Source organism: Paramisgurnus dabryanus, chromosome 16 (assembly GCF_030506205.2).
Source record: "Paramisgurnus dabryanus chromosome 16, PD_genome_1.1, whole genome shotgun sequence".
NCBI lineage: Eukaryota > Metazoa > Chordata > Actinopteri > Cypriniformes > Cobitidae > Paramisgurnus > Paramisgurnus dabryanus.
Window position 1 is genome coordinate 16,272,562 of NC_133352.1, and position 22,182 is coordinate 16,294,743.

Consider the following 22,182-nt stretch of genomic DNA (forward strand, 5'->3'; position numbering starts at 1 on the left):
TGATTCAAAAACGTTTTTAAATGTCCATTTACAACCCTAGGATTTGCCCACTGAATGACATGGTTTATTATTACCTTATTTGGAAGGGTCATGAATAATAATGTTGAGCTCTGCCCTGATTGGCTGTTTCTCAGAGCAGCTCTTTTAAGTATCTCACTGTGAGTGTGAACTGACCTTAAGTTTGAGCCTGTATCAGACAAAAATACGATATTTCAATTGTCAATATAGGAATAATCAATTGTTTGGAGATTGTTAATGGACGTTTCTGAGTAGTAAGTTTGTGTTTTTCCATTATGGACCTGCAAAACGTAACTGTAACATCAATAGTAGAACTTCAGCCTAAATGCTAGCATATAGCATTAACTAGCATATAGTGCTAACTCAGCAGTCACAACTTTGTTTTTAGCATTGTAACAACATTGTACTTAATTTAATGTTGGAGGCATATATCTTGACTAACTTCACAGTCGATGTTATGTTGAGATTGGCCTGTTTTCCAAGTCTTTTGCATGTATGAGGTTTACATAAGAATGAGGAAACAATACTGTTTATTGTTTATCTGTGCCTATGTAAATAGTTTTCCATATATATAGAGTTTGTGTAAATACTATGTATTTATTACTTTGTAAATACCGTTTGTAATAACAACCAAAATATAATTAAGCTAACACATGATCTACATATATGCATATCGTAAAGTTTATCATCTTAAAAATGGAAAAATAATTATTATAGTTACATTGAGGCCTATATTATACACACCTATATATTTGTGTGTGTGCGACACAAAGCAGTTACTGAAAAGTAGTTTTATTTAAAAACAAATTAAAACATTTACATGCACATGTAACCAACATCAAAGATCAGTGCTTGCTCAAGGACTTTGTCCTTATCCTTGCAAATGTCACACAATGCAAATATACAGTCAAAGAAAAGAAATATTTATGCACAAACATTAAAATGCACAGCATCCATTTTTGGCAAACACATACATAATGAATAATTTATCAGTAGGCAGCAATGCCGCAGGGAAGACTTTTGTGTTGGATAGGTTTGTTGTTTTTAATGTTTATATTATGTAAATGAGTATGCTTAGCAACATAACATAAATAAAGAGCAAAGTGTATTATGTAAGCTTTATTCCACTACAATGATCTGCATGAACATCGCTGAGGGTTTGGGCATACTGTGAATGCCAGTCTCTCTGGAAAATATTCTGTAATTGGTTCTGAACGGTTTGTTGGCCCTTCTCTACTGCAGAGCCTGTCTGATTCACAACAAGCCCAACCCCTGCTGTCTGTGTGAAATAATTCTCGGACCAGTTGGAGGTTCCTGTAAAACATAACATAATAACACTCAATCATCAGAGAAATATTAGAATCTGTCATTAACTGAATTGTTATTTACAACGTTACAGTTGTTAATGTAAACATAAGAGCCTGTTACTGTTGGCAGGCATCTTTGATGCGGCGCCAAACCCGGCAGCAATATGCATTGTCTTTAAAAAAAAACATACGTGATATAATGTGTGAAATGTTGTTTGTGGAGGGGGTACAATAAACATACCAATGTAAACAACTCTATCAGTCACCATGTATTTGGCGTGGTTGACACGAGCAAATGGAATCCTCTGCTGCTCTCGCGTTGAAGGCACCTCAAAAACTTTCTGTAAAATTTAAATGTTTTACCATTAGCTCACTGGTACCCCAAACATATATTTAGAGTGTGTTCACACTTGGCAGATTTGGTTTGATTAAAACGAACTCTCGTACACAATAAGTGCAGTTTATTTGAGTAAGTGTAAAAGCTTTACCCGAACCAAATCGCAACAATCAAGCTGAATGAGACGGCTTTAAAGGATGAATGTGTTACAAGTGAAAACAAAATGTGACACCAAAAACTTACATGTACACTTACATGTACACTTAAAGCCCTGTTTTCAGATTGTTTATGATGAAATAGAACGGTTTTGACTGAAATTTCGACATATGCGGCTGCCCCGAGAATTTTCGGGTGTTTGTTATTTCACCTCCCACCTCTACAATGGGTGTATAGGTGCACAGGAACAATCCTTCCTAAAATGCATTAAACTTTCGTTTACAAAGACGTGAAACTCACCGATATCAGGGGTGTTCACTGATATGCTCACACAAAAATCGCTGCAAAAGATGCTTTCCAACAGGTGTTTTAGCAGTCATTGTTAACTTGTGGACCTATTTTTCCAAACGCCTCACACTCGTACATTTTTCCGTTGAGAGCTTGAATAATAGACACTCCAGCCCAGTTGGTGGCGATAATCCGCCTTTGCCAATTGCAAGAATAGAAACAAGGTTCCCGGCGCAGAGTAATACCGTACCTCATAGCACATCTAAATACAAGTCAATGGAGTTGGACAAAAACTACAATAAAACCTGTTGGAATGCGTCTTTTGCAGCGATTTTTGTTTGCAAATAATGAAATCATTTCTGATGCTGTTTTGATTCTTTTAAACATTTTAAGTTTTTTAAGTTGAATTTTCAGCAGGTAAAAATACCCTCATATGCACACGCATACTTTGAGCATGTTTAGCTGCACCTGCAGGCTGGTGTTACGAGCACATGATGCCACCTACTGTTGTGTTTAATATTTGTTTAGATCCATAAGGAAGTCCACACGAAATACACGTCATAAATGCTGACCAATCAGCTTGTGACCTTATTGTTATCCCTTTAGGGGGCGTGTACACCCAAGCGTTTAAATGCGGCTGAAACGCCAGGCGGATGCCGAAAGTGCTCGCTTGCCAGCATTTTTTCAGCTAAGCGCTTTGGTTGCTTCTGTTTTGTTTATCAGATGTTGTACAATGCGAAGGTTGGTGGCTGTGGTATTTGTCCTATCACTTTGACAGGATGGCTAAGTGAAAAGTGACATTGACGAACTGAGCGTGTCACCCATGTTTCACCACATTTTTTAACTCTGGGTGCTCAGTGCTGGGCGTGGAAAAATGCAGAGCGACAGCGTGGACGAAACCTCCCAGCTGCTGCTATTTTTTAAAGTGCACCTCTTTCATTGCTAAAACACAATGTTGTTTGTGTATTTGGTATGATATAATATGTTTGCGTGGTTTATGGTTAAAAAACACATTATTTTCCTACCTCAAACGCATTGATTTGAAAAACATGAAAACTAATCGATCTAAAAAAAGCTCTGTGCCCTGATTGGCCAGCTAAGCTGTACTTTGTGATTGGCCTCAATACCCCTGACTTCATCCATAAATACAGCGCTCTCACCATATTTGATATATTTGCTCACAATGCAATGCTAACAGGAGTTAATTTACAGGCTGTGAGTCAAAGCAGGAGAAATTATGATCATGTCGGTCTTGTCCACCTCAACAGGCCCAGGAAGTAAACTGTTGCCTGTAATCCGTGTGTTTGTTGTAGTCCAAGAAAAGAGATTTACGTTGGAACGATAACTTGCGTCATCGTTTACCTTGAGGTTTGTACCTTTGGATATCGTTAACGTACTACACACTTACACACCAAAGGAAATGTAAAATCGTGAATCGGACCATTGTTGCCCTGAAAAGAGTGACGCTACCATTGGAAAAAACTGGTCCGAATTAAAAGAACCAAGTGCACCAACTAAGTGTGAACACGACTTTACAAACGGTGAAGAACATGCAGAAACATACGGTATAAATGTTGCAGCTCAGCGGGGGCTTGTTGAGGACTGATAAAGACTGGAGGAAGATGAACATGGCACCAGGAGAATGACTCCAACAACTGACCAGCAGCTTTACTTCAACACCTCGAGCACAAGCAGCTTCACGAAGTGCTGAATCAATGGCAGGCCAAAACCTAAACAACATAACATATATTATAGATAAAACCATGATCTATAGCAATATCTGACAGCTGAGCAAACCTCCTAGGGTAAGCTATAAAGCACTATGTAAATGCAATCTGCTCCACACAAAAACTTATATGCAAATTCAAAAAGAATTGTTTCACTACTGAAATATCTACTAGTAAATATTACCGAACAGGCTCTGTGAACTGGGACAGGGGAAGATAATCCATCACAGACACATAGATGAACTTTTTAGCATCAGCTATTACCGACAGGATACTTGAGAGGTCATCAGAACGCCCATAAGCTGATAAAGGAGGAGGGGAACTCTAAAAGATTAAGAATGTTGTGTAAGATATATATATAAAATGCTCTACACACGTAAATGCATGTCACATTTAGAAATGAAACAGGATGATATGTTTCACATATACTATACATGCATTGTGTACATTAAAGAGTACAAAAAAAAAACATTCCTAAAACATTAAACTTGTGGAAATCAGCCAGTGAATGAACAAAGAGGATGAGTGGAATTATGTATAGATTAGAATGGATGTGGATGGATAATTATTATAAGGCATGCAACAATAAACAGCTATTATAAACAGTGAACATAAACCAGTTAACAAATGAAGTCAACATGTGAGAGTAACACAACTCACAGACAAATAGACACGTGCAGGGACACCGTTGAATTTAACAGCTAATGGGTACTTAGAACTGGAGAGGGCAGAAAACCGGCCCGGCCAGAAAGGAGGTAGAGATTCATTCTTCTGAGCTCCAACATCCCAGTAAAGGTCAAATATCCGCGAGGCGTCTTGAGCCAAACAGCTACAGTCTTGCACAGATACTCCAACCTCTTTGACCTGATAGAAATATTCATTACAGTTCAGCATATTCACAAATGTATACATTTACTGCAGTGTATACTAGGATCATTGACTTGTTTACATTATATATTAATGTGTGTACTTCTCAGCCAGCAGTAACATGATCTACAATGTTGATAGTGTTACATTTACCTGGGTAAGGGATCGCCAGTCCATGTTAGCACTCCCTAAATACATGTGTTTCTTATCCACAACCCATAGTTTGGTGTGCAAAATGCCCCCAGTGACACTCTGTAGGTCAACACCCCTGACTTCAGCCCCTGAAAAAATCACAAGAGAGATGAAAAAATCTACATGCCATCCATTCATGTATTCCTCACATGCTGCATGCAAAAGCTCAACCGGCATCTTGTTCTACCTGTTGCTGCCAGTTCCTCTGTGTCTGCAATATATGGCTGAGGAGCGTTTACTGCAATCTTCAACTTCACTCCCTTTGGTTCCAGCTGCTTTAGTTGGTCGAACACTTTTTGGCCCTACATTAAAAAATAAAACTTGAATGCTTTCCCACATAAAGAGAATCAGTGATCTAGAGAACACATCATAAATGTGTAAACCAAACACAGAAACATTCTTTTCTGATGCAAATAGGGTTGTATTGTGCAAATGCAAATGTTGCTCTTACGCCTGCGGACTATGTTTTTGTGTGTTTATGGTGTTTTGTAAAATTCCCATGATCTAACTCACCAGTACAGATGAAGGCTCTGTAAGACCTAGGTCTGAGTCTCGGAGGGTAAAATAAAAAGCAGCGATGTGGACAGAGTTGTTTGCTGTGTTTAGTAAGTTAGACCAAGCATCTGAGATGCTTGACAGGTGCGGCGACTCAGAAGGGAACGACACACCCTCGGGGACACTCTCAACAAGAGAAAGCCTGTACACAACAATTTTAAAGTTGTAATAGCAATTCAAATGTGATTATATTGCTATATAAAAGCATATATACAGAACTCTGCAAAAGTCTTAGTCCACCATCCCCAGCTTTGTAGTTTTAGCAAAGTTTTATTGTCCATTCATATTTATTTTTTAAGATACAAACAGAAAATACAGGACATATGTACACCAAATTAAAGACAAAACAATTTTCAGAACTTAATGTCTTCATCAGTCAGTATTTAGTGAGACCTCTCTTGGCACGAAAAACATCAACACAGGCTTTTTTGAGGAGACTGAAGTCCTGAAGTCATTTGATTAGAATTAGAAATTAGGATTTAATTTCATTTAGGTTTAAGAGATCCTGCACCTGCCTGCTATTGCTCAAGTGGACACTTCAGCTTATACTTTTATACTGTTTTAATACTACATATACATTTCCTATATTTCTGGTTGTATTCTAATAAAGAGACTTAGAAATAATTATATACGATCACTATACAATTGCAAAAACAGCAAATCTAATGGTAGCATGGTGGCCTAAGACTTTTGCACAGTACTATATATAAAACGTTGCAAATCCCTCTAAGTCCCTTAATGTTTTCTTGTAAATGAGCATTTTATCAGGCTCTTATTTATTTAGGTTTAGTATTTTAATTTTGTCAGTTACTGAAATGCATAATTTTTTATAAAATGTCAATTCATTGGTATTTAATAAATTTGACTGTATTTCGCTGCAAAGACAGGTGCACTTCATTTCTTTAAAAAGTCCACTTCTTTGTACATGAAATAGTAAACAGTTGCAAAATCACTACAGATGCCACTAGAGACTTGTGATGAAATGATGAAAGCCAGATTTCAAAAGGTAAAAAAATTAAACTGAACCACACAATAGGGGGGTGCTGTGATGCCTGTGGCTGCCACATTCGGGTTGTATTTATTTGTCAACGTATACTCATATAGGACCAAAGTTTAAAGGTCACGTTCTTACTGATCCCATTTTTAAAACCCTAGTTAGTGTGTAATGTTGCTATAATAGCATAAATACTACCTGTAAAATGATAAAGCTCAAAGTTCAAAGCCAGGCGATATATTTTCTTTAACAGAATTTGCCTTTCAAAGCCTACAGCGTATGGCTGGTTTGGACTACAGCTCTCTACTTCCTGCTTTAATGAAGTCAGTAGAACAGTTTTTTGACTAAACTCCGCCCACAGGAATACGTCAGTCGCCAGCTAAGCTAACGGCAAGCTAAGCTGCTATTGAATCACAACACACTAAACAAACTACACAATCAGAACTTGATACGTATTTCTGAATAAGGGACTTTATAGAACAAGGAAGACGTCATTCCATTTTTACGGACAGAGAAAAAAGCGATATACAAATAAGTCAATTGTGTGAAAAATACCTCGTTTTTTTACAAGTGAAACATGAACACATATTATATTGCGCACGGTAAACACAATAAAAGCTTCAAAAACACAGAAAGAACGGGACCTTTAAATGTGTTGTTTTACATTTGTCTTTGTCATTTAACGGATTCTGCAAACAAACCGGTATATCTGAACGGCCGGGAATAAGCAGATTTGAAGAGAAAGTATTTCATGAGAGCATTCGGCTAATATCATTATCTAATTTTTGAGCTGCTCATAAAAGTATACTATTTTCTCACCTACAATCAGAGTTGCATGTCTCTTGAGGCATCCAAAAAGGCTCCAGCCAGTGCAGCTCCAGTTGTGACATAAGATGTGACGTTGATTTAGGGATTCCATATTGCCAGATGTGCAGCCCGAATCCGCCCAAAAGGAGAAGAATGGAGGGCAGAAGAAAAAAAACAGCAAAGCCCCCACCTTTCGTCTGCTAAAACCATACATAAACGAATGATTAGAAGGTTACTGATTCTTACACAAACATCTTCCATAGACATACCAGAGATATTTGGACTTTGTATGGTTATGAAATGACTGAAATGTGGCTGTTGAATTTCACACATCCCCTTCTGTTGAAATTTGTTTGATGGCAAAACAAATGCATCTCTAAGCAACTAAACTTGAGCTCATCAGATGTCGTCAACGCATACACAACACATCAAAACAGTTCAAACTGACATAAAAAAAAATAAAACCACACCCTCTCTCAATAAGCAGGTCACTTGAGGAATAATTTATGTTTATAACACAAATATTGCCAGGATTAGTTATGTGTTTTCTTCCAAATCCCCTAATAATAGCATGGACAATAGTATCCCTAGTATCCTATTAACTTGACGTAGGTATAATGAAATACTATACACCCTACCTTTGAGGGTGTGTACATTTTGGTCTTGCTGTGTTTTGCATGAGTAGTATCTGCAGCTTTGGTTGTCTTTGGTGTTTCTTTCAAGCATTTTTCTGAGTTTGTACTAACAGTCGGTTTCTCTATCTTAGCCTGTTTATCCTCAGCACCAACCATGCATCCATCAACCTTATCTGGAACAGTGCGCTGTTTCACATCATTCATCTTTTCTTCTATTCCTTCTGATTGGTAAACTGTCTCTTTCACACTTTCACTTTCCAACTCTTCTCCCAAAGGTTGATCAGAAGTTTCTTGATTATCAACAGAGGAGCATGAGCTCATATCATCTATGAGTGACATATGTTCATCTTCGATGAGGGTCTCTCCAGTTGCGGTCTCAAATTTAGAAACAAGCTCTGTGACGACATCAGAGGTTACCAGGTTCTCCTGGACATTCCTGAGTGGGGGCCGCACCAGTGGTGATTTAAACTGATCAGAGTCCATTGTAATCTCAGGTGTTTGATCAAGGGATTGATCACTTTTTAAAGCTAAATGACTGGGGGGGTGATCTGAAAAATCACCTTGAGAGAAACCATCCGCATTGCTTGTCTGCAACCGAGCTGATGGGATGGGCAATGCTGTTTCTCTCCCACCAGACGCTGACATTTTCACTCGTCCAGCCTCAATAGAGCCTGCTCTCTCTTTTTGGCCCGGCTGGCTGGATTCATCAGTCTTTGGTGATGAGTCTGCATTCTGGACGGGAACTCGCTTGCGGGGCAAGGAGCTTTGAAAGGTAGGAATTCGGGACATTGGTGGTCTTCCTGCTTTGCGTGATTCCTCTCCATCCTCTTTCCTCTCAGTTGTTGTCTTCTGTTTCTCTTCCTCACCCGTCAAATGATCTGCTGATCTAAAATGTACATCTTCAGGGTCCTATGACAGATTGAATATAAACCCATTAAACATTAACACACCCATCTAATCTTGGTAATACTACATCATCACTATATATCAGTTTTTAACAAGCTCTTTAAACCAGACGTATGTAACAAAGGATAAATAGTGTAAATGTTTGCCAAAAAACAGTATACTTCAAATATGAATTCAGGCTAATTTACACCTTTTAAAAACACTTAACCAGCAAATTGGAGCCTGAGCTAGCACAAAAGCTACTCACCATGACCACAGCTGAGAGGAACCACACAACTTATCCGTAAGTTAACTAGGTTAAAAGATATAAATATTTCCTCAAATATCCGACAATCTGTACGAGGAGATAAACTTGCTATCAGTGTTTTCGGTCCGGTTTGGTGGCTAGCGCTATGAGAAATGGGGTTTAAACAGCAATGCTGTCTGTATCTGCGACGTGGCTGCAGAACGACAGTGCGGTACAGCGAGGAAAAAAGAGAGAGGGAGAGAATGAGAGAGAGAGAGAGAGAGAGAGTGAGAGAGAGAGAGAGAGAGTGAGAGAGAGAGAGAGAGTGAGAGAGAGAGAGAGAGAGAGAGAGAGAGAGTGAGAGAGAGAGAGAGTGAGAGAGAATGAGAGAGAGAGTGAGAGAGAGAGAGAGAGAGTGAGAGAGAGAGAGAGAGTGAGAGAGAGAGAGAGAGAGAAAGAGAGAGAGAGAGTGAGAGAGAGAGGGGGAAAAAGTGAGGAAGAAAAACCTCGCCTACTAACAACACGATATATGAGTTCATGCATTTACATAGCGACTCTGACTCACAGCCTGTGAATCTGCACAGACCGCTCCTGCGAACCATCATCAAAACGATTTAAGACTAAAATTATTATATTACATTAAAAATTCACAGTGACGTATAGGCGTTATATGATCAGATAATTAACCCTGACGTTGTTATTTACTTTTAGGCTGTTAAACTCCATCTGATTTCGTGTAAATATAGGTATGTGTTAAAATGACGGTTAAAAACGACAGTTGAAATGAAATCATGTTTAAAAATTGAACTAACCGCCGTTTCCTTCCTGTGTTGAATGCGCGCTCCCTCTACAGGCAAAGCGCGGGAATGCAGTGGGCGGCTTTAATTTCAGTTTTATGCTTAGGGCCAGTTCGAGTACAATTTATATTCAAAGTAATTTGTTAATATGGCTAAATATACATAAAACAAGACATGGTAAAATCAATATCTATATAACAACAAATAATACGGTGGCATTACACGTACTAGGTAAATATATAGACTTTTAATATGAAATTATGAACATTAATTTTCCAATTTCCAAATGGCATTTTTTGGGAGGGAAGCTTCGTCCCAGATAACGAAAAAGTGACTTTGTTTTTTATTAAGCCTTTCCCAAAATGTGTTCCAAACTAGAGGGGATGCAGCTACGGTCAAATCTCGCGAGATGTTGTGTTTAGCGTTTGGTTTGGGGATAGGATTAAAATGAAAAACATCGATTCTGGCTAAATAGGATACAGCTTAGCGCCTAAATCCCGGTTTAGGGTTAGGTATGTTGGATGAAAACAGCCCTCATTCGACAAGATTTTGGCCGTAGATAGCCGGACATAGGCATTTTCACTTCCGATTGGTATTCGCGCTTAGTTTTAGACCTTACCAACATGATGAGCCGCTAGATGTCGCCAACAGCGATGAGTTTTTTTGTTGATAGCTCAGCTCAGTTCATAACAAAAACTCAGCTTCAAGCTTGACAGACATTCTCGGGGATTATCAGAGTTGTAGATTTTTGTTTATTACTTATTATTTTGAATTTGTAAGCTATTTTTTGTGTGTCTATCGTCTATTTCAAACTTGTGTCGGAGTTTATTCTCGTTGTTGTTTGCGAACTAGCAAATCGATTTTAATCTTAACTTAGCAACGTTAGCTAACGTTAACGTACGTAGCTAAACAATTTATTTGAGTTTAGATTTTTAATGTAAGTTAGTGATTTGAGGGTCGAACGCATATAACAGTTAAAGCAAACTGTTTCAACTTTAACCGATGATCAAAAGGCTGCACTAAGTGATAACTAGGTGAGTGTGTCATCGTCACGAGTGGTTAAACTGTCACTTCTGTTTAAGCGCTTCATTAGTTACTGGATTGTACTAGTAAGCAGATGTGTTACATAATATTCACTGTTAATGTTACAATCGGTGGTCGGTCTGTTACATTGAATGCTTTCATTTTTGTTTTGCAGGTGCATACCACAGAGATCACAGAGATAAGAGGGGAATTTTCCTGACGTATTTTGTAGTTTAGCAAAACATTTGCCTATATTAGTTATATAGTAATACACTGATGATAATTTAAACCTATAGATGCAAATATTACAAGTTAAAGGTGGTTAGTTTATTAGAAATATGATTAACATTCTTACATAATTTTTTAGTTAAGGCATAGTGTAAGTATTATATTATGCAGTTTAATACCTTTAAAAATTCTTCTTTTTGATAACCACAATGCAGGATCCAATTCCACCTTCCCCTATAAGACCAGCTGTGGCCCCATCAGTAGAATTGGGTGTCACAATTTTTTACACCTTTTTTTATGGGTGTCTGTTTTTAGTTGTATACATTCAACTTTGGTTACTGTTACTGTATCGGCACAAACGTTGGAGCTACCAGAGCGTTTTTCTTTTTCTTTGCCTGTTCTGGTCAGGCCTTCGCACAACACTCTTTTCATTTTATTTTCGAGATGCCCTTGCAGCCAACCACCTACCCACTCCGGCCTACTGGCTCCTCTATTGTTTTCCTGTGTGCCTGCAGTTTTTCACCTTGAGTCTCTTTAATCTTTACTTCACTCAGGTAAGTTTACCGTACCATTGACAATACCACACCTTTTGTTTGTTCAGTTCAGAAAACAGTCCACTCCCTTACATTGATTTGTTTTGACAGGAATTGCTTAAAGTTAGACGCGTATTCAATGTGGAGCCCAATAAAGGACTGTGAGTGCATTTCCATATTTTTATATTCGTAATTCATAGCTGGTTATAAATGAGAACATATTTAAAGAGATAGTTTACCTTAACCTGTATACATTTCTTTGTTCTGCTTAATACAAAGGAGGATATTTGTTATCAGGCAGGAAACAAAAGCACCACTGACTTCCATAGTAGGAAAAAAACTAGTAAGGAAGTCAGTGGTGCTTAAAAGTTTTGTAACAACATGAGGGCAAGAAAATGATGACAGAATTTTCGTTTTTTTTTTTGGAGCAACCCCTAAACATGAAACTTTGTGTGACTTTCAGATGGGTGGCTCGCTGTGTGTATACAGCCATGAGTGTCATCTTCCTGTGTGTCAATGTAGTTTGCGCAAGCCTTGAAGAGCGTGGTGGTTCAGGTGATAAAGCATGGAGTCTGGTGCTGATTCGGGTGCTGGTGAATGACCTGCTGTTCATTTTGGAAGCTGTCTGCTTGGCCATATCTCTGCTCCTGTTAATGCGATTTTCCTCCTTGACTATCCCTTATCTAAGCACTAAGGTAATGCATACCTTCAAACATAACTTCATACCTTGCTGCTGTATAGTCCATCACGTTAGCAGTGCAAAAGGTTATAGGTTCAAACCCGGGCAACACACATGCTGATAAAATGTGTACCTTTTTAAGTCACCTCTGATTTAAGTGTCTGCCAGATGCATAAATATAAATGTACTTTGGTTTATAATAAACAAGAAAACATTTGATTCACAGTATTTTTTTCGTATGCTTGTAGGGGATTTGCCGGACTGCAGTGCTTGGGGCCGGTGTCATCTTGCTCTTCGCCAGTAGGGCCTGCTACAACCTGGCGGTGTTGTTTTTGTCTCAAAAACATAAAATAGAGGCCTTTGATTATGACTGGTACAACATCTCGGATCAGGTGTGCCTTTTTTATAATTCATTAAGCGCTAATAGATGTGTTTCTATTACTGGACAGTTTGTGACGTTCATTGCTGTTGTTCTCAGGCTGATCTTCGCAGCGTACTTGGAGACAGAGAATACATTATTTTTGGAGCTGTACTTTTCATTTGGGAACTGCTACCTACCAGCTTGCTCATTATTATCTTCAGAGTTCGCCAGCCTTCCCAAGAAAAGGTTTTTTTTTTGTTTATTATCATACTATATATCACTTAAGTCAATTTATGTGATTTACTGTTTTTTTGCATAAAATCAATTTACATAAAGTAAAGAACATTCTGTGAAAATATAACCTTGATATTATTGTCTGAGTAAGGTCATGTCAAAGATTGAAATCAATGATTAAAATCAAAATTTGATGCTCCTAATCCCATTATTAGAATATAAAATTTTACCCAGGTGAAAAAGTAGTACACTTCCATAGTGTAAAGTGCTTTATTTTTGCACACTAATATTGTACTTAAAGGAATAGTCTACTGCCATATTAAACTATGTTATTACCTCAACTTAGACGAATTAATACATATCTATCTTTTTTCAATGCATGCACTGTACAGCGCGTCGTGAATGTGTTAGCATTTAGCCTAGACCCATTCATTCCTATGGTACCAAACAGGGAAGCCCCCAAACACTTCTGTGTTTTCCTTATTTAAAGACTGTTACATGATGAGTTATACCAGTAAGTATGGTGCCACAAAATAAAACTACTTTTTGGTACCATAGGAATGAATGGGGCTAGGCTAAATGCTAACACATTCACAACGCGCTGTACAGTGCACGCATTGAAAAAAGATAGGTATGTATTAATTCGTCTAGGTTGAGGTAATAACATAGTTTAATATGGCAAAAGGGTAGACTATTCCTTTAATATACAAAAAATTCGTCTTTAGTACTTAGATGATTTTTTGTTAATCTGCAATACCACGATTATCCACTAGGTGGATACTTACACAATTTATGAATAAAACTAAAGCCAAAATGTAATGTACTAATTTTAAACTCTGTGTATGTTTTGATAATCATTCTAAATCTTATCTCTAACAAAATTTCTTCACCAAAATGCAATTATTTCAGCTTTTTGCTTACAAAATTGTATTTTTAAAGAAAAATACCCATATTTAAGATTTTATACGCAGAGAAAAAATATAGATAGCATGAAACGTCTTTCCCGTTTTGTTTTGTTTGTTTATTGGTTGTTTAAAAGCAGAGGATCTGTTCTTTCATTTGATATATTTGTATGTTTATATATTTTTAGAAGAAATTTTGCCTGGAAGGCATTTTGTTAAAATCACAAAAAAATGTCTGGCGGGGAGTGAGTTAATGTCACGCTATTGACTCATTTGGTTTGCTTTTATTTTAGAACTGCACCCCAGCTATTGGCAACAGGCGTAGTTCTCGGCCGTATTTTTTTGACGATCCTCGTGGGATGGATGGTGATAGTGGTGCTTCCTGGAGTCACAGCATAAATCCCTATAACAGGTAGCTAGCTAAACAAAACTCAAACGTCTTTGAAACCTAATTTAATGCTTTTGAATCAGTTACAGTATGATGTACTTCTCTGCCAACAGCTGGTTTGGGTCTAGTGAGACCACCCCACTCCTCTTCAACAGGACTGAGCAGGGCAGCCAGCATCACTCTCTATACTCAACTCCACAGGCCTGACCACTATGCAAAGCTCCAGAGATCTGACTCTGATCCTCTCAGGCAATAGTTCTGCATTACCTCTTCCTGTTGACAAGCTCAATGGGAAATCTTGCACTAAAATGTATCAGAAGCATCTAAACTTCTGAAATTGCACATCGACTTTGTAAAGCTGATTACAAATAGACTGAATGATCATTACATAAACTTTAACACGGTTAATATTTTTTTCTATACATGTTAGGACTAAATGGTGAGTTGTGGCCACATTTATCCTTTTATTAGCTGGATTATCTATAAAATGTATTTTTTCCAGATGTGAATTATGTTTGGAATAACAACATTCCATTGCAAATGGTGTTTAAAGGGAACAATAACTTTTATTAACCTTGTGCTGAAATTTAAGATTTATTTTAATAATAAATTAATTTAATTATTACATTTTGTAACTAATTGTGCTTTCATGTACTGTCATTATTAAAAGTTTTCATAATTACATAAAATAAACCAATGGTGTGCTGGTGTTCATTACTACTATTTTCTAGAAAGTATACATTAAACTGTTGATAAGGTGTTACTATCAACTACAAAGCTACCCATAGATTCTTATCGGCATTACGAGAATTTTTAACTATCACGATTCCTACACGTTTATATATTTTTGATTGATTTTAGGCCAAATGCTATTATTAATCTAAGTAAGGTTCTCTCTTTTTCATCAACAGTGTATAAACATTCATTTTTATGTATACTTGTTGTACTCATTGGACATGAATAAGTCTCATACAGTTTATTTTTGCAGTATGTACAGATCCTTCTAATAAAACACTTTATACATTATGTACAGCAAGTTAATTTACTTAGACATTTGGTTTGTGATCTATTACGCATAACCAAATTAGATCTGTGAAAAAACAATCACATAGAGCTAGAAATAATAAAAATTCACACACAAAAAAAGGGGATAACATTTTAAGGGCACATGAGAAATCCACAGACCTTATTATCTGAATACTCATCCTTTAAATTGGCCACTTGAAAGCAAAAATCACATTCAGTAATGAAGTCAGTCTGACCAAATGCAAATACTTGATTTAAACGTGACCACTGACGTTCATTAAGCAAGCCTTTTAATCCGTACCCCTCCGAGTATCTTTGATTCACGTGACAAATCCTCCACACAGCAGTAGGGGTCTTGATGTGTCACAGAATCACATTTAAAAACGCACAAACTTTTCTTAAATAATCTGACATCTCAGCATGCCAAGTGCCTTGGGGAGTCAGTGAGAAGCATTTCTACTATCTGAAGTCAGTCACAATTGCATGGTTTAATGATCACGTCATCAGTGGTCAGGGGTCTGCGTGGTCTCTAGCTTGCGGAGTCGGCGCCGTCTCAACTCAGCAGCGCTTGGCTCACCGCCTTCATCTTCACACTCTTCTTCTTCTTCTTCCTCCTTACTTTCTTTGCTGGCTCCTGTGGTCGAGTCTGGTTGAGTAAATCCAGTAGCTCCATTTACAGATCCAGCTACGAATGAGATGCGTTTGTTGAATTTAAAAATATTTAGTTCTACTTAAAAAATTGTCAAGCAGAGATCAAATGGATTATTTGTTTTCATACAATGGTAGCTTAGTCAAAAATATTGTTTTGCTTCTTACTGCTTTGGTTCTCATCTTCCTGATTGGGATTTTCCGAGTTGCCCGTGGATGGAGAGGACTCCTCATTGGCTGACGCACTTGCTTCACCAGTGTTGGCGTCTGATCTAGGAGGACTAAATGGTAGGTTGGACAAAAAATTAATAATGGGATTTCAGTGGAAAAAACTTTAACAATAAACAATGTTTGCATACCTCAATGTAGCCACTGTGCTGAGGTAGTGGTGAATGTTGAGCATGGCGGCATCCAACAAGGTATGAATGTTGTGAAGGCACTGCAACCTGGCTTCCAAACCTCGCCGGCCCTCCTGCTCCAATTCTCTGAGCTCAGCTTCTGACATGGTGGACAGAGTTGATGGTGGAGGTGGCATGGATGACACTGAAAAACATGGAGATAAAGTCACAGATTGATCAGGCATCCTGCAGGATGGCAAGTCTACTGTAACCTTGTATCTGTATTTGTACTTTTTTGCCAATTTAAGCCATATTTGACAACTAAATTAACATTACACCGCCTTTGTACCTTTAAGCACATGCCCTCTCTTCAAAACCCCATTTCTGATTGGCTGCAAAGGTCAGGCCCCTCCCTAAAACCCTTTTCTTCTCTTTGCTAAAGTCTAGAGACACAGATATTGGTCAACATACACATACTAAAGGGTGGAGGTGGCGGCATCGGCAGCCATGGAGCAGATGGGAAAGGTGGTGGCATTGAAAACGGGAATCCGGGCATCGCTGCCGGTGAGGCGGGGGCACTGTCTGTGGTTGGCTGGGTAGAACTGCTGGCTTCTGATTCTACATGACAGATGGTAAGAATGAAGAAACTTTAATTAAAATGACAAATTGCACAGTAAATAAAAAGAAATATGCGATTCTCACCTGCTCTTTGTGTCTGGGCTCCATCTGCACCAGCCTGTGGTGCGTCTATGTTTGCTTGAGCACCTGGGGCAGCAGGTGGAGGCGCACCGGGGAAAGGACCCCAAAAAGGAAACAACCCCGGAGGAAACTGTGGCATCAAACCTGGTACAACTGCAAAAAACACATTTAACCTCATTAACATCAGTCTTTAAATGGCCAATGCCGCTAAATATTCACTGATTGCAGACCAGTATTTGCTACATAAAAGCTTACCATTGACAGGTGGAGGTACAGCTGCATTGGCTGGAGCAGCAGCGGCAGGGGCTTGTGCAGGAGCTGGGGCAGGAGTCTGGTTTGGCTGGGATGCTCGCAGAACATCCATACGACAGGTTGGACACGTCTGCTGTCTCTGGAACCATGAGCGAAGGCAACTACAATGAAAGGGACCAAAGACTTTTAAGTATCAACAACCAAAGCTGAGAAATGTCTTAAATGTTTGACAACAGTGGATATGAACCTTGAGTGAAAGATGTGGTTGCAAGGAAGTTTTTTGGCTCCGGTCACCATCTCTTCACGGCAGATGATGCACACATTGTCAGTGGCCTGCAAATCCTCAGGGGTGGCATCTGGATAGCTGCAAGAAAGAGGCAAATAGGCATTTGACTAATAAATATTCAGATCAAATATTTTCGATTGCAACAGGGGGTTGTGCTAGATACTTTTTTATTTTTAAGAATTTAAATCAAAACTATAACCATGTTAGCATTTAGCCTAGCACCATTCATTCCTTAGGATCCAAACAGGGGTGAATTTAGAAGCCACCAAACACTTCCATGTTTTTCCTATTTAAAAACTACATGAGTAGTTACATAAGTAAGTATGGTGGCACAAAATAAAACATGCCGATTTTTAAGCAGATAAAAATGAGAACTATATTCTATGGTGGAAGAGCACTTAGTTTGCAGCACTTCGACCTCAGGTGCAGTAACATCATCACTCCTGAATACAACCCCTCTCGCTCCAACTTGTGTCAATATTACTGCGCCTAAGGTCAAAGTGCTGACATGGACAAAAACTAAATAAATCAAATGAATTTATAAGATTTTAAAACCAGGAAATACTCACAGAGTATTCATGTTACGGATGGCCCGTCGAGACATGATGGCGTCTGTTACAGCCTTCTTGAATTGCCTAATAAAAAGCACAAATATTTGCAGTAATTGCGCCGTGTAACTTGAGTCGTGTCGTTTTGTTGTTGCTGAAACAGATGATCACTCACCTCATCGCGAGATACATGGGTCGAATGGCAAACAGAGGAAAGGTGTGCACTTTTATCATTATGGTCATGAATGCCATATACAAAATTACCTTGATGAAACCTGGAAAAATAGATACATCAATATGCATCATGGTGTCAAGCACCACCAAATCATAATATGGCTTTGTATGATATACCTGTAAAGAGCTCCGTGTACAGCATGTAGACAGCCTTATTGTCCCACGGGTTTTCACTTTGGAGATCGATTGTATGCAAGGTGTATTTGATGAAGGTGGTGAGAACCATAGTCATCAGTATCGCATACTGTAAGAGACGTGTACCACACACACACACATAACATATTTTAGCAATAGTGTTCTGAGTGACTTTATGTACATGTATTTGGCAATTAAAAACAAGATTTTTGAAATCTAATAATAAATGAAAATATCACCTCAAATCCAAACACCAGCTGCACTGATGCTCCTCTGGTAATAATGCTATGGCACGCATGATTGACAAATAGGAAGTCTAACACTCCCAGCAACACCATTAGAGCTGCACCAAAGAGAAAATAACAGGGATGCTCACATGAAATATGACACAATATCCCAACAAACTCCAAATATGTGACCCTGTCTGTGAAATGACCTTGGAGCATAAAATTTTGATTTAAACCACTAATTTCTAATTTTTTCTAATTTTTCACATCTTACTCCGTCATTATTAAAGATATCAAGGCAAGAAAGTTCTTTAAATTATGTGGAATGACAGTTAATGACTTCAGCTGGGTTTTCACAGGCAGGGTCACATATGGTTGTCTAATATGGAGGACCTTGACATTCAAGACATTAGTTAAAATATTTGCATGTCACAAAAAGTTTTGATAAAGTTTAATTTTAAAAAAGAGGAAGTAAAAGTGTCACCAACTGAAACCTAACCACAGCATAACTTAATAATTTGCAATTTACTCACAGAGAACTCTGAAGTGGAAGACCCAGGAGATATTCGGACTCCTTTCCATCTAAAATATAACATAAAAATGTAAACATTGCACAGTTAACACGTCATCCTCGACTGAACGTTTATTTAAATATGCAAATGTCTCATTAAAATGTTTGCTCACATAGTCCACCCTGTCTTCAGCCAGCCAGTGGAAGCACTTGAGGAACAGCAGCAAAGTGAACAGGGCCACAAATCGAGGAGAAAAATCATCCCTGAAAACCGTGAAGGCTAAACAGGTCTCTGTCACGGCATACCAGGAGCGCTCGATCAAGTGCTGAAGAATACAGAAGTGAGAATTAAAATTTAAACACATTATTTGAATTATTATTACCATGGCACGCTTCGGTTACAAACCAACCTCCATTTCAGCAGCTCTCAATTGGCCAAAAAAGACCTTCCGCATGAATTTTCCCAACAGGAATACCAACACGAAAGCCTGGATGTATAAGACCTGTCAGAGAATAGGAGCAAAGTCAAATTACGCAGTGTTGTGTTTACATTTGTAAGACTTAACACTGCATAAACTCATGATAACTTACTGCCATACTGGGACTGCTTTTGGTAAGGTATACCACAGTAGGGTAGAACTGGTGCTTGAGGAAGTAGGCATGGGCGATAACGGCACCAGTCAGAGCCAAACTGGTGGCTGTTACGAGAGCGGCTCGCACCATCTTGTACTGTGAAGATAAAACGAATAACAAATCATTAATGATAATATTTAAGAAGATAATGAGGGTTAGATTAAAATCAGATGGCATGAGGTGATTAAGCCATTTTTCTCAAGGTTAAGCAGCTACTATTTATGTCACCCAAACAAACAGTTGACAGACCCGTTTGCCAGCATTCTAACATCATGAAGATGATGTAAAATATGTTATTTAAATGCCGGCCAAATGCATTTACAGTACATTGCAGTACTTCCTGTTGTAAGGATCCTCAGGGTGGTTATGTAACTTATAATGTCTATTTAAATAATCCTAAATACTAAAATGACTAGTTAAGCTTTTAATATGAGATATATTTTCTGTTTAGGGGTTGGTTGCAAGTAAGTTCTGCAAGCTTGATAGTAGCAAGCGTTAGCTAAGCACTTTAGCATTACATGAAGGCTAAGCAGGACACCACTATGACGTTTTAAGTAACATAAATCTAAAATACACAATAAACACTAATGCATGTTTTAATAACTCGACCATATGCTGATAAGTATCATGCTGGGATTGGCCAATTAGTTAAAGCAGTTCCTATTTACATTATTGCTTACCTACTGCCGCAAAAATCCGCTAGATTAGCTGTAAGTTACAGATGTGGCCTCAGTTTCGTTTGACTTGCAGTAAACGTGTCCCGTTTCTATTTTGCCATCTATAAGTAATTTGCGTGTTCTCAATCTCTTGCAGTCGTAGCCACTTGACGGCTACGTGTTTATTTTTCGCTTGCTCTTCAGTAAGGCCACCTCACTTCCGGTGAATATTCGTTCCTGCCAGTAGAGTGAAGACAGCGCAGCAGCTGGTGAACCCGGTCGCTATGGTTACGCCTAAAGATTTCAAAATAAAAGCTCATTAAATTTAGTTTTTTGTATGATTTACCTTTTTATATATTCCCCTATTTCTTATATATTGGTTAATCAAATTATTAGAAATAATATATAAGGAAATATTATTTCTTATATATTGGTTAATAAAATTATTATAACAAATTTTGATATATGACCCTGCCTGTGAAAACCCAGCTAAAGTCATTTTTGTGATTAACTGTTTTCTACATAAAATAATCCTACAAAAAGGTAAAAAAAACAACTTCTTTAATATTGACTAACTAAGACCATGTAAAAGAGTGAAGTTAAAGATAAATCAAAGACGGAAATCAAACTTTGATGCTCCTTATCTCATATTTATATTATGAGACGTTAGAATTGATTTCAAAGACGGTGTCAGATATGGGATAATTGACTTGTTTATTGATATGACTGGGAATAAAAAATTTGGAGTAACTAGACCAGTGGTTTCCAAACCTTTTCAGCCTGCGGCCCCCCTTGTGTACGGTGCATTCCTTCGCGGCCCCCCCCAAAAAAAAATTGTGACAAAAAACTGTTTTAAAACTCAACATTTTAATAAAAAACATTAAATCATACAAAAAATTGTGCTTTTGGTAAGTAGCCTTATATTTTTTAGATTTAATTACACAGAATTCATGATAAATTAATGTATTTTCATAAAACTGGGGCCCACCATCTCGAGGCCCCCAGTTTGAAAACCACTGAACTAGACTACTAGTGGATCTTACAGGGGACATTTCACAAGACTTTTTTTAAAATATCAAATAAATCTTCCCTAAAGTACGTATGTGAAGTTCTAGCTTTAAATACCATATAGGTAATTTATTGGCCAAAAAATTTAAAATTGCCATTTTATAACTTTATAAGGTGTGAGCAAAAATTAGCCGTTTTTGGGTGTGTCCTTTAAAATGCAAATAAACTGATCTCTGCAATAAATTTTATTATTATAAAATAATCCCCTTCTGACATCAAAAGGGGATCCAAATTTTAATGACCTATTTTTTCACATGCTTGCAGAGAATGATTTACCAAAACTAAATGTTACTGGGTTTATTTTTTTACATTTTTTAAGTTGATAGAAGCACTGGGGACCCAATTATAGCACTTAAACATGGAAAAGGTCAGATTTTCATGATATGTCCGCTTTAAAATATTCCCCTTACAAGATTTATCATGGAAAAGCATAGTTTCCGCCAAAATACTACAGTTACTGCTACATATTGAATTAACACTCATTTTATAAATTCACAAAACAAGGAACCCCATATGTATTAAGCACAATTAGTCAGTAAAACGTAGTAATTTTAGATAAACAATCTAAAAGTATTATGGCTTGTAACCTTCACCTAATAAAAAAAAATGCGGTATAAAATTAAATGTTACTGTACTATGAAATTGCTAAATAATACCAGATTTGCTTCTGGTAGTCCCATACCTCTTAAATTATATAAAACTTATATAACACTTGTTGACTGTCATTCATAAGACAAATAGTTGTCCAGCAGTTTTTATCA

The 22,182-nt window shown here is 37.7% G+C and overlaps 3 protein-coding genes across 5 annotated transcripts; 1 reads left to right on the forward strand and 2 right to left on the reverse strand.

The window, feature by feature from the left end:
* Positions 1–794: 794 nt before the first annotated feature.
* On the reverse strand, positions 795–9,275 carry pld7 (phospholipase D family, member 7). Of its 2 annotated transcripts, none has more exons than XM_065271672.2 (11): positions 9,037–9,275; positions 7,887–8,792; positions 7,261–7,445; positions 5,406–5,589; positions 5,080–5,194; positions 4,854–4,981; positions 4,494–4,697; positions 4,018–4,157; positions 3,671–3,836; positions 1,567–1,666; positions 795–1,332 (listed from the first exon to the last, which is right to left on the reverse strand). In XM_065271672.2, the coding sequence occupies exons 1-11, from the start codon at positions 9,037–9,039 to the stop codon at positions 1,127–1,129; spliced, it is 2,337 nt and encodes a 778-aa protein (XP_065127744.2). In that variant the 5' UTR covers positions 9,040–9,275; the 3' UTR covers positions 795–1,126. The 2 variants fall into 2 exon arrangements, with proteins under 2 accessions (XP_065127744.2, XP_065127734.2); XM_065271662.2 differs by having other exon boundaries at positions 7,261–7,448.
* Positions 9,276–10,331: 1,056 nt separating this feature from the next.
* On the forward strand, positions 10,332–14,979 carry gpr137 (G protein-coupled receptor 137). The gene is made up of 8 exons (XM_065271686.2): positions 10,332–10,846; positions 11,011–11,617; positions 11,708–11,757; positions 12,060–12,291; positions 12,524–12,667; positions 12,754–12,882; positions 14,066–14,184; positions 14,274–14,979. The coding sequence occupies exons 2-8, from the start codon at positions 11,273–11,275 to the stop codon at positions 14,365–14,367; spliced, it is 1,113 nt and encodes a 370-aa protein (XP_065127758.2). The 5' UTR covers positions 10,332–10,846; positions 11,011–11,272; the 3' UTR covers positions 14,368–14,979.
* A 142-nt stretch (positions 14,980–15,121) lies between these two features.
* Positions 15,122–20,582, reverse strand: syvn1 (synovial apoptosis inhibitor 1, synoviolin). Of its 2 annotated transcripts, none has more exons than XM_065271685.2 (16): positions 20,378–20,582; positions 19,656–19,793; positions 19,475–19,567; positions 19,238–19,390; positions 19,087–19,135; positions 18,566–18,669; positions 18,309–18,435; positions 18,133–18,232; positions 17,979–18,044; positions 17,371–17,487; positions 17,127–17,284; positions 16,875–17,024; positions 16,650–16,790; positions 16,194–16,377; positions 16,003–16,115; positions 15,122–15,871 (listed from the first exon to the last, which is right to left on the reverse strand). In XM_065271685.2, exons 2-16 carry the CDS (start codon positions 19,785–19,787, stop codon positions 15,690–15,692), a joined length of 1,869 nt encoding a protein of 622 aa, XP_065127757.2. In that variant the 5' UTR covers positions 19,788–19,793; positions 20,378–20,582; the 3' UTR covers positions 15,122–15,689. The 2 variants fall into 2 exon arrangements, with proteins under 2 accessions (XP_065127757.2, XP_065127754.2); XM_065271682.2 differs by having other exon boundaries at positions 16,644–16,790; positions 20,378–20,581.
* Between the last annotated feature and the right edge of the window lie 1,600 nt (positions 20,583–22,182).